Source organism: Ceratotherium simum, chromosome 1, assembly GCF_057802395.1.
Source record: "Ceratotherium simum simum isolate JZ-2026a chromosome 1, ASM5780239v1, whole genome shotgun sequence".
Taxonomy (NCBI): domain Eukaryota; kingdom Metazoa; phylum Chordata; class Mammalia; order Perissodactyla; family Rhinocerotidae; genus Ceratotherium; species Ceratotherium simum.
The window spans coordinates 84,594,242-84,609,881 of NC_141900.1; the positions used below are offsets into that span (position 1 = coordinate 84,594,242).

At 43.8% G+C, this 15,640-nt stretch overlaps 1 protein-coding gene across 1 annotated transcript in view; it reads left to right on the top strand.

Annotated features, from left to right (window-relative positions):
- SND1 (staphylococcal nuclease and tudor domain containing 1) overlaps window positions 1–15,640 on the top strand; it is a 422,021-nt gene that overhangs the window by 264,715 nt on the left and 141,666 nt on the right. Inside the window, exon 15 of the mRNA XM_004418726.2 lies at window positions 798–939. Coding sequence (XP_004418783.1) covers window positions 798–939 — 142 coding nt within the window. The remainder of the gene's footprint in view (window positions 1–797; window positions 940–15,640) is intronic.

Sequence of the window (15,640 nt, forward strand, 5' to 3'; positions counted from 1 at the left end):
CCATGATTTGGTACTCTTGAGGGTAGAATGCATGAATTTGTGTTGATACATGAAAAAAGTTTAAAAAGTGCTATGCAGTTTTTGTGTGTTTTATTGTTTCTATAATTATTTGTGCTGACATGATGTGGTATTGGTCCCCATGGAGGATATCATGCTGTTACAGATTTCCTGGGAACAGGAACAGTGTGCCCAGGTCCCAGCTCATCCCCGAAAAGCAGGTAGGACAGGGCTTGCTGTGCTGGCTCCCAAGGAAGGCTGCACTCTTCTCCTTGTTAAGAAACAGTGAGCTCTGAATCTCCATAACCTACTGAAGGGAAACATGAACTACTTTGGGTTTCCTGGAAAAGGGCTTTAGGGGCTATATCACACAGCCTGAGAATCTTTTTTTTTTTTTAATGAAAACTAAAGATTAAAGTAACCTCCCTAGAAGGTTAGTATTGGTGTTCTCCCCTTAATTTTATGTAGAAGGAAGAGGAGCTTTTTCACGTCCTAGAGAAGGACTGAAATTCTCATTTCAAAGCACCTTCCTAACTTGCATATCCACTGAATGCTTAGTAACTGAACAGAAGGGAGCAGAAAGTCAATGAGCATGTTGGAAACCTTAGATTAACTATATTTCTTCTATGAAAAGCATGTGAGAATCTTGTCTATGTCATAGTTTCAGAAATGTCTGGTTTTATGCGGTGATTTGCCTGGCTTCCTGTGGTCTGCTAGGCTTTTTGCCTTAGACCAGAGAGAAAGAGACATTTACCTGGATTCTGTTAATTTGTAATCTTTTTTCTTCTTTTCTCCACCAGGATACCCAAAAAGCAAAGCAGTTTCTGCCCTTCCTTCAGCGGGCAGGTCGTTCTGAAGCTGTGGTAGAGTATGTCTTCAGTGGTTCTCGTCTCAAGCTATATTTGCCAAAGGAAACCTGCCTTATCACCTTCTTGCTTGCAGGTAAGTCTTATGAGTTACCCTGAAAATTCTTCCTGGAGCTCAGAAGTCATTGCTGGATGTCACATGCCCTCCTTTCCCCTGTGTTTTATTTTTTTATTTTCATTTTTTTTTTTTTGAGGAGGATTGGCCCTGTGCTAACATCTGTTGCCAATCTTCCTCTTTTGTCTTTTTTCTCCCCAAAGCCCCAGTACATAGTTGCGTATCATAGTTGTAGAGTTGTAGCTCTTCTATATGGGACGCCGCCTCAGCATGGGTTGATGAGCAGTGAGTAGGTCCACACCCAGGATCCGACCCAGCGAAACCCGGGCCTGCCAAAGCAGAACGTGCAAACTTAACCGCTACACCACCGGGCTGGTCCCTCCCCTGTGTTTTAGAGAGGACCTGGAGCCCATGTCAGTACTTTAATCTCTAATTGAGATATGAACACAAAATTCCTAGATTTGATCCCTCTGTCATTGCAGACCCAGCACTGGCCCTTTCCTGCTCCTTGTTTCCACCAACCACAATATGTAGGAGTAGAGTAGCTTAAAAGACAGCACATATCCTTACACAACCTGAGTGAGGGGAGTTCCAGACATAGAAAAATATTAATGATGGAATTCTCACAGTTGGTATTTCCCATTCGGGTAGACCCCCTGCCGCGTTAGTCATGGACAGGCTGCAGAGGAGCTGAGACACTCTGCCCTTGTAGCTCCCCAGGTGATGCCATTTATTCTTTTCAAATGTCATTAGGATCCAAATCTTTTATGAACCCCCAGATATGATGTTACCTTCACCAGCTCATGCATCTGTAGTATTTCTCTGTTGCACTAAGGTTGCATGCTAGGGCAAGCCTTCCTCCTTTCTTCCCTGACAGAAGATACATCTTTCTTACCTTATCTTTTCTTTTTTTTTTTTTTTTTTTGTTCCTAAGAAAGATTAGCCCTGAACCAACATCTGTTGCCTGTCTTCCTCATTTTTGTTTTTTTCTGCCTGAGGAAGATTCACCCTGAGCTAACATCTGTGCTGGTCTTCTTCTACTTTATATGTAGGTTGCTGCCACAGCGTGGCTGATGAGTGGTATAGGTCCGCACCCGGGATCCAAACCTGTGAACCCGGGTCGCCGAAGGGGAATGCACCGAACTTAACCACTACCCCACGGGGCCGGCCCTGTATCCTGTCTTTTCTGGTAACTTAACATTTCACAAACCAGCAAGACTACGTATGAACCGTGTTCTTTGAGCAGTTTACATTTATGCAGTCAAGGAACAAGCTGCTTCATTTCTTCCCTGCTGGCAAATAATGTTTATTTATTTCCAGTCAGTACTTCACAGAGACCATGGTCTTTGAGAGCAAGTGTCATTTTACTTCAACACCCCACACCCCATCCCTGTTCACACAAACATTCACTCACTCACAAAAGACGTATTCCATTGTGTTCTCCCAATGCACATTGCCTTTTCTCCTGTTGCCTCGGCACTTCTTCTGTTGAATTCTTGAATAGAATTTGCCATGGGGGAAGAGAAACGGGAGCCATCCGTGCTGTCCCCTGCCAGGTTTCCTCAGCCTCCCTGACCTAGAAGGCACCGATAGTTTCTTCTCTGGATAAGGGTCTCCCTCAGGCCCCAACTAAGTGGGTTGTTACGTGCGATAAATCCCTCACTGAATACATGACCATAAAGCTCACTGCCACTGCTGCTTGGCCGTCTTCTCAGTGAGGCTCTCTCCCACCTTCTTTTTTTTTTAAAGATTTTATTTATTTATTTTTTCCCCCCAAAGCCCCAGTAGATAGTTGTATGTCATAGCTGCACATCCTTCTAGTTGCTGTATGTGGGACGCAGCCTCAGCATGGCCGGAGAAGCGGTGCGTCGGTGCGCACCCGGGATCCGAACCCGGGCCGCCAGCAGTGGAACGCGCGCACTTAACCGCTAAGCCACGGGGCCAGCCCTCTCCCACATTCTTAAGAAGTTAATGATCATTACACATCTCTGCAAGCTCTCTGAAGGGACTAATTGAAGTATGACAGGAAGCTCGGGGGCAGCTATAGAAAAGAAAGGCCGCAATAAACCCACACCTTACCAGAGGGCGGTGCTTTTGTTTCTGCGAACGTGACTTATAGTAAACTGCGGGGTAGCGTAGCAGTGGGTGACAGAGTCCTTTCATGGAACCATTTGTGCCCTTCTCTGAAGATTTCCGTAGCGGAGAAGTTTCTTAGCAGTGAATTCTGGTTACAGAGTTTAAGGTATATGTTCAACTCATCCTTTGCTCTATACCTGCGAAACAGAAGCTTCCTTTTGGCAGTGTAGAGCTTTATCCCAGAGGTGTGAAAGAGAAACAGTATTATTCTTTCTGGGAAACTTGGCCACAGATCTGTAGGGGAAAGAAAACATTGAAGTTGTGGCTTCTCAAGTCAAAATTACCTGGCTTAGAGCTGGCTTAGAGCTTTAGCCCCATCTTGGCTGGAGTTTTCCTATAGAACCCTTCTGGTTGTATCTTGCTTAAACATAAGCAGTCTGATCACCGGACTCCGCATTAGCCAGTTCCTCTGTGTACGTGACATTATTCTAAGCTTAGCAATTCAAAAGGCATTGCCTGAGTTAACTTAGATTCTGAAAGATAGATTACAGAAGCCAATACATGATACAAATAAAAGCTTTTACATTTTTCTCCTGCCATACTATATACAGTTATATTACACATCTTCTGGTTTCTTTAGAAACCTGGCAAGGATACAGGATATTGAAAAGTCTTAAGAGAAAGCAGACCTCGGTTTGAATCATGGCCCTACTCTGTACAAGCAGGTAACTTTAGGGAAGCTTTTTATTGCGAGTCTTAGTTTACACATCAGTTAACTGGAGAGAGTTTCTTGCCTCTCAGGATTTTTGTGAGGGTTTAATGAGATGTGTAAAGGGTTCAGAACCACCCTGCCATAAAGCGGATCATTAGTAAATGTTTCCTTCCCCTTTCCCTCACAAAGACATAGTGAATTCAAGACTAGAGCTTTCCTTAACTCTTGTATGGACTGGCGTAGATGCACAGTGTTTGTGCACATAGCTAGGATTCTACTTTGGAGACTTTGACCTATCTATTAATGGAAATAACTCCAGAAAAGGAGCTGTTCAAACCTTCAAAGGGAAGGCTACTGGCTTTTCCCTTTGACTTTGAAGCAAGGAACTCTGCATCCTAGTACAGCACAGTCCTAGGTCTCAGGAAGCTCTGGAGGGAAGACAGACATGTAAACAAACTGCAATCTTGGGCACTAGGAGAGATAATAGAATTATCTACAAGGCCCAGAAGTAGCACAGAGGAAGAAATGGTTGGTTATTTAGGTGGCGATCAGAGATTGTCTCCTGAGGAGCTGATATCTGTGCTGTGTTTTGAAGGACAAATAGGAGTTTCAGTGTTGGGGGATGGAAGGGGAGGAGGAGAAGGAGAGAAACATTCTGGATGTTTAAAGGTAACAGCATGTATAAAGATATAGAGGTATGTATGATGTATCCTGATGTGTGCAGGGAACCATGAACCCTTTGGTACTGGTGGAGTATAAAGAGTGAGGGGAGGTAGAGTGGGATGAGGTTGGAAACGCAGAAGCTAGGCTTTCTCCTGTGGAACATACTGTGAACCCTCAGTCACAAGGTATTAAGCAAGAGAGCAACATGTTCACACTTGTGTTAAGAAAGTTTATTTTGGTGGATACATAGGAGTAAATGAGGCTGGAGGCTGTGAGAACAGTTAAAAAGCAAGAGGGATAGAGGCCTGAAATCCAGCAGTGGAGAAGACGAGAGATTGGAAAAGTATTTAGGAGGAAGACTTGATAATTCAAGGAATGACTAGATTCTTTTGGTTGGGGATGGGGGATGCTGTTGAGTGTAGGAGAGAAGTAATGCATCTAAAGCTTGAGTGATTGGGCAGATTGTGATGTCCACTAGCAAGGGCAACACAAAAGTAAGACTAGGTTTTAGGAACAGATACTTGTTGGTCACAGGATTAGGTGGAGAATCCTGAGAGACTAGTCTTCTGGAAACCAAGGGAGGAAAGAATTCCAGGGAGTCAGCAGTGTCCGATTTTACCTAGAAGATCAAGTAGGTAAAAACAGTGATTTTATACCATTTGTCAATTAGTAAGTCATGGATAACCTTTGTCGGTGCAATTTCATCAGAGTTGATTCAGCTAAAGGCAGATTATAGGCAATTGGGGAGTAAATGTGGGAAATAAGGAACAGAATTAAAAGTAGACTGCTCTTCACAAAAATCTAACAAAGAATGCAAAAGAAGTGCGGAAAAGTGAAAGCTAAAGGGTCAAGGTAACATTCTAAGGATATCGGCATCTTAAGTACCTTTATAACTGTAATTCTTGGTTTTTTGTTTGTTTTTTTTTCCCGAGAGGAAGATAGCCCTGAGCTAACATCCATGCCAATCCTCCTCTTTTTGCTGAGGAAGACTGGCCCTGGGCTAACATCTGTGCCCATCTTCCTCCACTTTATATGGGACGCTGCCACAGTATGGCTTGACAAGCGGTGCATTGGTGTGCGCCCAGGATCCGAACCTGGGCCGCCAGCAGCGGAGCGCATGCGCTTAACCACTATGCCATGGGGCCGGCCCCATAACTGTAATTCTTATTCAAGAATAATTGGAAAAGCTTTTCAGTATACCTGTTGTTTTCATAATACCAATTACGGAATGTAGAACTCAACAAAATCTTGGCAGATGAGCATATAAAAAAGATGAAGTGAGAAAATATCATAGGGAACATGAGAAGCACTGGTCTGAATTCTGAAGAGTAGGAACTAAGAAAGGATGCAAGTAAATGATTAATAGAGCAGTGACTTAGAGGAGATGGAATGAATGAGATGGGTGGAGAACATGGGTGAAGGGAGTATCCTTAGAGAGGGATGGACCTCTTGGTCCTCTGAGACCCAACTCCAAAGCTGAACATGAGGATAGACACAGACACAATATTCACGTTGTGGAGTTGTTCACCTGGACAGTGATCCTCATGGCACAGCTTTGCAGCTATCTGTGGGATGTGCTCTACACCATGTAACAAAGGCATTCTGCTAGAAGTGGTGTCTCCAGGCAGCCAGGTGGGAGTTTGGGTTGTGATTCTCAAGGGAAAAGCCAAGAGAATTGTTCAGCAGTCCCATATATGCTACTTTCATTAATCCCAGCCTTTTGGAGAGCCCTCTGGACTTCAAGGTGGGGTGGACATTTTCCATTTTTATGTGGCCTTTTTTGGGCAGACGGCCCCACAGCTTGATAGGGAGTGGCATTTGGCCCAAGCCAGCTGGCCTCTCTGTCACGGTTCCTGCACCCCTGTATGTGGAATGATTGCTTGGTCAGATGGGATAGCAGGTGGGGCTGGGCAAAGTCAGCTGTAGCTAACAGGTCAGTGCCTCCTGAAAGCTCTTGCCCTTTAGTCCTTTGAGCACCTGGCTTAGGTTTGATCAGTGAGCAGGTGACCTTACACCATCAGAACCAAGACTTTTCAAGGTCCCTCCGCTGCTGTGGCCTCCTCTTATGCCTACTTATTTCAGGCTTGGAGGCAATCACAGTCGGTTCTTGTCCTGTGTTAGCAGGGAAGCCAGGATCACTGGGCAGCCCATATTTGTTTAAAAGCATTCTTTTTCCTCATCTGGCATTTAGTGAGCCCCATAGATTTCCTTCCATTAGAACAAAAGCAGTTTAACCGCAATCTTTTAGTTTATTTTCACTTGTCATATGTGTCACATTTTACTTAGTTTCTTGTCTAAAGAGGTACTGAGGCACATATTTGCAAATCGCTTGGCCCTTGATTCACATCTTTATTTAATAGCGCCAGTGGGCATGGAGTGTGTGTCTTATTGCTATGACCTTCATATTACGTTTCCTTATTTTGCTTTCCTTTCTTAGCTCTGGGGTTTCTGGGTCGTGCTGAAGGCACAGTTCGGGAAGTCGTTCTGTTGACTAAGCATAGCAAGTATCAAGTTAGTGTCTGGAAACCACATGCCTGCATTGGAAGAGAAGAATAATTTGAGGTTTCAGTGCAAAGTAATCTAGGTAGTCTTATATCAGGTGTTTGGAGTCTTCTAACTCATTGGGTGAGCCCACCCCATTTCCATGTTCTTAAAAGTGGGACATGTATGTATGAGGAATTATGGACTGAGGCATATGGGGTGTGGGGAGTGGGTGTCAGTTATCTTGGATGGACCTCACAGTACACACCACCTAGAAGGCAGCAGCCACCTGGCGGGAGGTTCCCATGTGGATCACAGCAGGTGACTTATAATTAACCAGTTACTTAGTCATATGAAACAAGACTAGAAAATGAGGCTTCCCTTTTGCCTGCCCTTTGATATTTTTCAATTTTTTTTCCTCTCTTTTTGATTACAGCTCCTCTCTGGAGCTGCATTATGACAAGGGAGGCAATGAGAAAAGGGTCTAGGTGTCCAGGATTTGATAAATATTGGTGGTGGGTTTGTGCATGGTGAACTAAAGCTTTGGCTGTGTGTCCTTCCACCTTGAATGCCTTTGAATAAAGTACCTCATTTCCTTCTTTCTCTTTAACGTCTCTTCTCCAGCCAATGCTAATAGGAATATCAACTGTCTGTTTCAATAGACCAAAAACTTCTAATGAGAGAGGAGAGGGAATGTGAACAGGAATATCCTCCTCATCTCCTGGCCCCAGGAATGGTGGATCCCCATTGGTTACCAGTGCCTAACCAAATTACACAATTAAAGCCAATGTATGTTTAAGTGAGAAATCCCATTCTGCTATCACAGAGGTGCTAATGAATCAGGCTATTATTGTGGTTGTGTTTGCTGGGCTTCTATCCTTAATTAAGCAATTACAGGGTCTGCTGGTACTTATGAATTCCTTTCAGATGCTTTAATTGAATTGCAACTTAATGGATATTTGTAAAGTGGGGTGTTCTTTCTCTTGGGACTTCCCACTTGGATTGTGTCTCCACCCTACTTGCTTTCAGGTGGGTCCCGTTACTGGAAATGGGCAGCTTGACATGAGATGTTGCTGGGGCTGCTCTAGTTCTTCACTTTTATAAGGTATCATTATATGAATTATACATATTGTGCTGATGTCAGGAGATCCTGGAGGGTCCCTTGTAGGAAAGCATTAGCACAATAAACAGGTTTGGGGAGCCTTTTTTAATGAGGCCAAGATTTTCGCAAGCCCAGTATAAGAAAGGCAGTCGTTGATAGATAGATTGTGGGTGATACATATATTAATAAGATCATTTCTTCCTGCCTGAACAGCTTTTAGTCTGGTAGTATAGACAGCCATATGAAAACCTTGAACAAGGAAAAACAAAAAGCACTTATGAAAAGTATAGGCAACATAGCATGAGAATGCAGAAGAAAGAACAATTAATTGGGGAATGGAAAAGACTTCCCAAGGGAGATGACATTTGAGCATCAAAGAAGATTTGGAACATTTTCTTTTGGCAGGCTGGATGTGATTCGTCTAGGCGAAACAACTTAGCCTATATCATTAGTTCTCAGGAAGAGTTGCCTACAAGAAATAGATGTACTCATCAATCATTTTTTTCTCTGCTTTTGTATGGGCGTGAAAATCCCCTTCTCAGCTCTTTTTCCATTAAGCATTCAGTGCTCTGCCCTCAGCTCCCAGTCTCTGCAGGCATCCCTTACCATCACCCAATGGTCATGTGGATGAAAGTGCAAGCCTACGATTATAGCTTGATTATCTCCCATCTTTAGATTGTGAATCATCTCCAGAATGAGCCTCATCATGCTTGTGGGTCATTCGATCACATGGCTATTTAATAATTTATTTCCACTGGGCACTGTGCTAGGAATATAGAAATGCATAAGATACATAGAATATAGATATATATAGAATATAGAAATGCATAAGGGGCCGACCCGGTGGCGCAAGCGGTTAAGTGTGCGTGTTCTGCTGTGGCGGCCCGGGGTTCGCTGGTTTGGATCCCGGGCGCGCACCGACGCATTGCTTGTCAGGCCATGCTGCAGCGGCGTCCCATATAAAGTGGAGGAAGACAGGCACGGATGTTAGCCCAGGGCCAGTCTTCCTCAGCAAAAAGAGGAAGATTGGGAGATGTTAGCTCAGGGCCGATCTTCCTCAAAAAAAAAAAAAAAAGAAATGCGTAAGCTCCAGCCTTCAAGCAAAGTAAGTTGGGTCTACTGAAGTAAAGAATGTATAGACATGAAGAAGAAAATACATTTTTAAGAAGAATAAAAGTAGGAGAAACATGCCTTAAATACCAAACAAATGAAAACAACTCACATTTTTATAAAACAATAACAGTAAATATTGTGATACTGTCAGAAAGGCTAAGGCAATCCTGGCCCATAACCCAGAAGTACAGGATCTGGGGAGAGTTGCAGCCACATGCTGGTTCAGCCCAGGTCAGTGCAGGCCTGGAGTATCTGAGGACCACCCTTTTAGGAAGAACATCAGCAAACTGCAGAAGGATCACAGGAGGGTGACCAGAATGGTAAGAGACCTAAAAATGCCGGTCCTGAGGACTAGTAGTGGGAATCAAAGGAGACTTCCAGGATATAATGGAGTGTTTCAGAGTAGAAGAGGCAGAGATTCAATTTGTTCAGAAGCCATTTCAAGTATTTTTTTTGCTTGAGACAGAGTAATAAATATAGACATCAATAAAAATAAGATTTGTTCGGCGTGGTTTAATGTCAGTCATAGACCTTGGAGCTAGAACACTTAAAGATGAATTCTTGCTCTCCTGCTTCCTAGTTAATTGTTTCTGTCAGACTGGCCTGCTTATCTTGGTGTGATGCTGGGACCTAGAGGTAAGGGAGACAGCAAGGCACATATGGCAGTTGTGTGCCAGCCTGTCTAGATACTCCTGTAATGGAGGGAAAGATAGTCCTAATGGTGACACTCCCTCTTATGGAGTCAGTCTGAGGATGGTGCAGCCTCCTCATTGGGATGTTCAGCCCTCACCATCCCAGTTGGGCTTTCTGTGTCAAGAAAAGAAAGGTTGGTTTATCCTCAGCTGTTACATGATAGAGCCATTGATTGCCTCCGGATGGATAGGTCAGAGGTAAGTGAAAAGAATCCTTACCTCCTACATCTTCGGACTTCTGCCTTCTACTATTGCTTTTTACTCCTGCTGCTTTTAAGTTTTAATATAGATGAGGTAAGGGAGCCAGTAAGAGTGATACAAAATGGTCAGACCTGTGAGCTTTTCACCAAGGGTTCCTTTTCCACCCCTCTGCTCCCCTCCTACTTTAAGGTTCTTCTTGAGTCTGTTAAAGGTTGTCTAGGCTGCGTTCCACCTGGTGGGCATGTGGGGAAGGAATGAGAAGCTTACAGAAATTTGATGGCTGTTCTCTGCTGTAGTGTTTCCAATTCTAGCACCTGTCTCTGGTTGTACCCAAATACCTCAGTTCTAATTCCATTCTTATGGCTTTCCCAGAAAAATATGTTTTGGTGTGGATTTTTCAATGCCATCTTGGCAGCCTATTGGTATTTCCCAGTAGCCGTTTAGTAGTAGTGTTGGCAAGCAACATCATCTAGGGTTGGGCTGCTCACCACTACCCCTGCCCTGTAGGGGTGTCTGTTTGGCCAGCCTAATAGTAGAAAATGGCAGGACCTGGATGCAGGAAAGGGAGTATAAATGGCGTGGTTATTTGAAATTAGAGGGGAGTGCTTTGCAGTCTGGTAATGGGCAGCCCCAGGGTGAGCAGTGCATACTGCCTGTAAGACTTAATCCTGGTTGCTATGGGAACCACCTCTCACATCCCCCTTTCAAACAGAGATATGACCAGGTTTAAAAAAAAAAATAGTTCCTCATCATTGAAAAACTTTCTTTGCCTCCAAGCTCCAGGTCATTGTTCCCCTTGGATCCCTTTCAGAAAGTTTTTCTGAGGCTTCCCCAACCTGATGGGCTGGATCCACCAGAGTCTGTGCCTGGCCCTTTGTATAAAATTTGAATGAATGGTACTAACGTGGGAATTAGAACACACTAGGTGCCCAGTGTGGGCAACCAGTCCAAGCACATCCTCCTGTTGCCCCTAAGAGGGCACCACAGGTTTTCACTCAACTGGATGGGACCACTGGCCACATAATGCACTACCTCACACCCCATGCATGAGGGGCTCTGAGGAAGCCCAAGGAGCTGCTCTCAGTCTCAGTGCCATGGGATCACTACCAGATTCTGATGTTGGGCTGCCAAGCACAGACCCTGTAGGAGCAAGAACAATTCACAAAAGTTCCTTTCATATTTGGAAGGCGTCTGAGACACAAGTGCATTCTTAGTTGTGTTTTTTTCATCATTAGAGCTTTTTCCCATTTATTTAAATTACCCACTTAATCCAGAAAGTTTGGGGTTTTTTTTAACCACCCTTTGCCTATGATGAAATAAATGAAATCTGCATCTCTCTTCAGTGGCCTTTGATTTCTGAACATATGGCTCCCTGCACGGTTGGCTCTTATAGGCTTCTTCGTGGGCTTTGGAGAAACTTTCTGTTTGAGCTTTCCAGATTCCCTGTAATTTTCCCTTTTTATACTCATGCTTTACAGTAGCAGTCCTGAATAAACCCCAGTAACTCCCATGCTTACCTTCACTCTATATAGGAAGATATTTAAATTGACTAGTTAGTCTACGATGGGTGGATAAGTTTCCATTCCCTGCCCTGGTGTGCCCCTTTTCCTGAGCTTGTACATCTGCGAGTGATTTTTCTAGGGTTAATTTGGGTGTTTTTATTTTTAAATTGGAACATGGTGTCTGTCTCTTCTCTCTGTGTGTTTTGGATTCAGCCCCTGTGCTAGGCATGTGGTTATTAACTCCACTGATAACACCAGTTCGCTCATTAGCATTTGCATTTTAAATTACAAGCTAGAGCAGACGACATTTATGCTATATTTGTACCATTGCCTTCTTCATGAATGATGTCGTATGTGCAGGGAATGCAGAAATAACTCCTCTAGGGCCCTGATGTATTTTCGTCTCTTTTCTTTTACTCTTGATTCTCATTGTTTCATAGGGAATGTTTTTTTAATCTTTTCCAAGTTTAGACGTATTTGTGAGTGCTACTGATTGGGAACTGCTAATGACAGACCAACCCTTCATATCAAAATAGGCGTACTGCGTAGAGTGGCCATCTTTCCCTTTCGCATTGTGCTTCTGGTCAGCAGTCTGCTTTGATTAAAGAGGAGGAATTTTCTCCTCCACAGTTTGGTGGTGGGGAGACATGATAACAGCTACTTGTTCTTGCTTATGTTTGTGCTCCATTGTCCTTCTTTTTTATAATTGATTAGTCAGTGGTTATTTATTAACACTTGTTATTCCTTGGTGCTGCATGGGGAAGAGGGAAATGGGTATGCCTTCAAGGAGCTTATTTTTAACAAGAATCATTTAGATTGCACTACAGTACAGCACATACTTAAATATTAGAGTGTGAGATACCATGTTAGAGATGGGCTTCTTAAGTGAGAGTTGCCAGTAGTTAAGGCCTCTTGGGGGAACTATTGCTCTTGGCAAATGGTAACTTCAGCATCTGGATCACAAGAACCAAATCAGAAATGCCCAGTCATGGATCATGGCCATGGGAATGGAGCCTTCCTAGGCTTAGGCGTGCTCTGTTTACGCTAGTCTTTGGGTGGTTTCTGGCAGCATATTGGGGCAGAAAGCAGAGCTCTGGTGGATAGGTCTGCATTCATGCCATTGTGCTGTCTCTCTGTGATCTCAAATTTTGATTCTCTGAGGTCTGGCACAGGGACCCTTCCTCCTGGTGAATTCCAGCTTGTAAAATGTATCATGAAAAATCCAGAGAAGTCACATTGGAAATAGTAGATGTGCATTCTGTGCAGAAATTCTGCAATTGATAGAAATAGTTTTTATTTTCCTCCCTTCTCACTAAAGGTCTTCTCCCATGTAGTCCCTGTTCTGCTATTTAGCTGCTGGAATAACCAAGACATGAAGAGTTGCGTTTGAAGTGCATGATCCAAGTACAGATGATATGTTAGTTTAGAACCAGATCCCATTAAAGTGTGTCATTGCCACATGTGGCATTTCATACACTAATAAATTACACGGTAATAGCATTCTAAGCCTACTCTCATGTTGACCCATTTCATGCTATGAGACTGGCCTCACAGTAAACACTGCCATATCACACTCACTCCTTATTCCCTTAGCGAATAGGTCTTACCCATTAGAATGAGTGCTGGGCGGGGGGTGGTGGTAGCTTTTTTCTCTTCAACATAGTATCACTTAAGCAATTCCAAATCCTGCTTCACATTTGATACAACTCTGTATATTTCCTTTGCTTCTGTTAATTAGCCTTATAATAATCTCTTACCCTGAAATCTGCTGATTTAAGAGTTGTCCAAGAAACCTACACCAAGTGCTACAGACATTGGAGTCAGATCTCCAAATAGGGTCTATAGTCCTGTGAGGGGTCCTTCCATTTAAACATCCGGGAATTCAGGGATAGTTCCATCTCATGTGTTTACATTGGTTCCTTTTCCATAAACAAAAGCACTCATGAAGTTATTTTGAAAAATTGATGCGTAAGATAAAACTGATAAAGAACTGTTACCTACCTCTGTCTTTCTTTTCTTCCATGGCCATGGTCTGGTCTGTGTTTGGTGCACTCTGTGTTTGCCATGTCCTTTTGTGGCTTCCATGAGCTCCAGGCTCCAAACGCAGGCCTTTGAGCCTCAGTGTTTTCTTATAGTCTTTAGCTTCTTTTTTCCTCGGTGCCTGTAATCTGGCAAAATTGTTCTCTGTAAACTAAGCTGTGCCTAAACCAAGGCAAGCGTAGATAGCATGGAGGAGATGAGACTTCAGAGTGGTGAGTCAGAGCAGGAGATACAGGTGGCATCACCTGTGCCATCAGATGAAGGTGCATTTGGGTTGTATGGTGGCAGGCACCTAGATGGCATTCAGTATTTGTTCAGTAACATTTGTAAAGGCTACTTAATGATGCTGATGGAAGCATTTGAGACAAACAGCTCACTAAAGAACCGAGGAATCCCACAGACCATCTTTTCATTTTTTTCTTATGTTTGTTATCCAGGTGAAGGCTGATTGCTAACAGTCACTCCCCATCCTGCTGAGCTTGTGCTCCGAGGAGGGGGCTGGGGTTGACTGCGTTCTCCCAGCTGCTGAACCATCCGGCCCTCTCGAGGTTCTCTGCACCTTCCTCCGCTATATCGTTGGCTTCTGACAGAAACCTTGAATTAAGTGGGTTAGGAATAATCTGCTTGAATGCGTTTGTGCAAGATAGCTTCTCTCACTAGCTATCTGAAGTGCTTTTTGAAATGCACGGGAGTCCTTTGTAAGCTGCTTTATAAGCTGTGAAGTCCATTGTTGCTGCTCTCTGTAGCCAGCGTGTCTCTAACCTAAGCAATGTCGACTTGGCTCTGGGCCAGGGCTTCATATTGGAAACTCGAGTAAGCAGCAAAGCCGCCCACCAGAGTCACTAGCAGCTGTTGCAGGTTGGAGGATTTGCAGAAATTGAGATTGCTGTTCCCAGATATTGGCACTTGCCTGGTGATGAATGACCGAGTCTGTGCGAGGGGACTCTGTATACTTTCTTTCGGCCTTTTTTTCTCAGCCCTCTATTGTGGCGCCTGCTCAATGGCCCCGTTGTGGAGGAGGGTGGCTGAATGGAGGGGTGAGTGGCCTGCCTCTACCTCCATTCCCTCCCTCAGTTGGCCTAAACTGAGACATTAATAATAGCTCTTTGATCCTCTGAACTGGTTCTTGGGGCAGGAATTTCGGGGCACATAGCACGGATGCCAAGGGCTAAGAATCCAGCCTCCAGAGGGTAGGGAAATGAACTTCACCTGAAAGAGTGACGTGACCCAGCCACCCACCCACCCCGCCCCACCCCCGCGGCTTTGATTCCTCTGGTGTCCTTTTGCCTTAACCCCCCCATTTGCACCAGAATAGCCAGGAGGTAAGACCAAAGACCAGAAAAGGTCCATCCTGATAAAATCCTTAATGGTTAGTGTGTTTATTTCGGATATGATTGCTCAAGAGTGAAATTTTCAGAGGGTGATACCACGTTGTATAATTTCTTCTTATTACATATAGTCATGCATGTTCATATATGCATATGCTAAAACCAGTGTTAGAAGACCATTTTACTAGAGATTAAGCTGCAAAGAAACCGACATGAATGTCCTCTATTAAGAGACTTCCACCCTCCCAACCTTGACCATTGCTCTCTCCTGTCACCTTTTTATTTTCTTGATAGCTCTTGCCACTATCTGAAATTATCTAGTTTGTTCATTTGCTTTTTCACTGACTCTTTGCATCACCAAATATGAGATGCTTGAGTGGAGGGACCTTGTCTATTTTGCAGCTGCTGAACCCCTATAACCATGTGTAAAATAGTGCCTGACCCAGAGTCAGCACTCGGTAGATAGATCTTGGATGAATGAATGAACACTGAAGTTTCTGGGCTACAACTTAGCTTATGTTAAAATTCAGAAAACAAAATAACAACACTGTTTTCATAGAGAATGAGTGCTAGAGCCACAGCAGCCCTGAAATGGCAAACAGAGCCCCAAACCGGGTGTTTGTCTGGATTAAGGCTGAGAACTGTCCCCAATGTCACTTAGCCTTGAACAAGTCACATAGCCTCTCTGGGCCTTGAGTTTTTTCACTGATTGAGGGGGTTGGATTAGATTTCTCTGGGATTCATTCCAGGTCTGAATCTCTAATAATGATAGCTTTTACTTAATGGGTATTTATTATATGCTGTGGATTAAC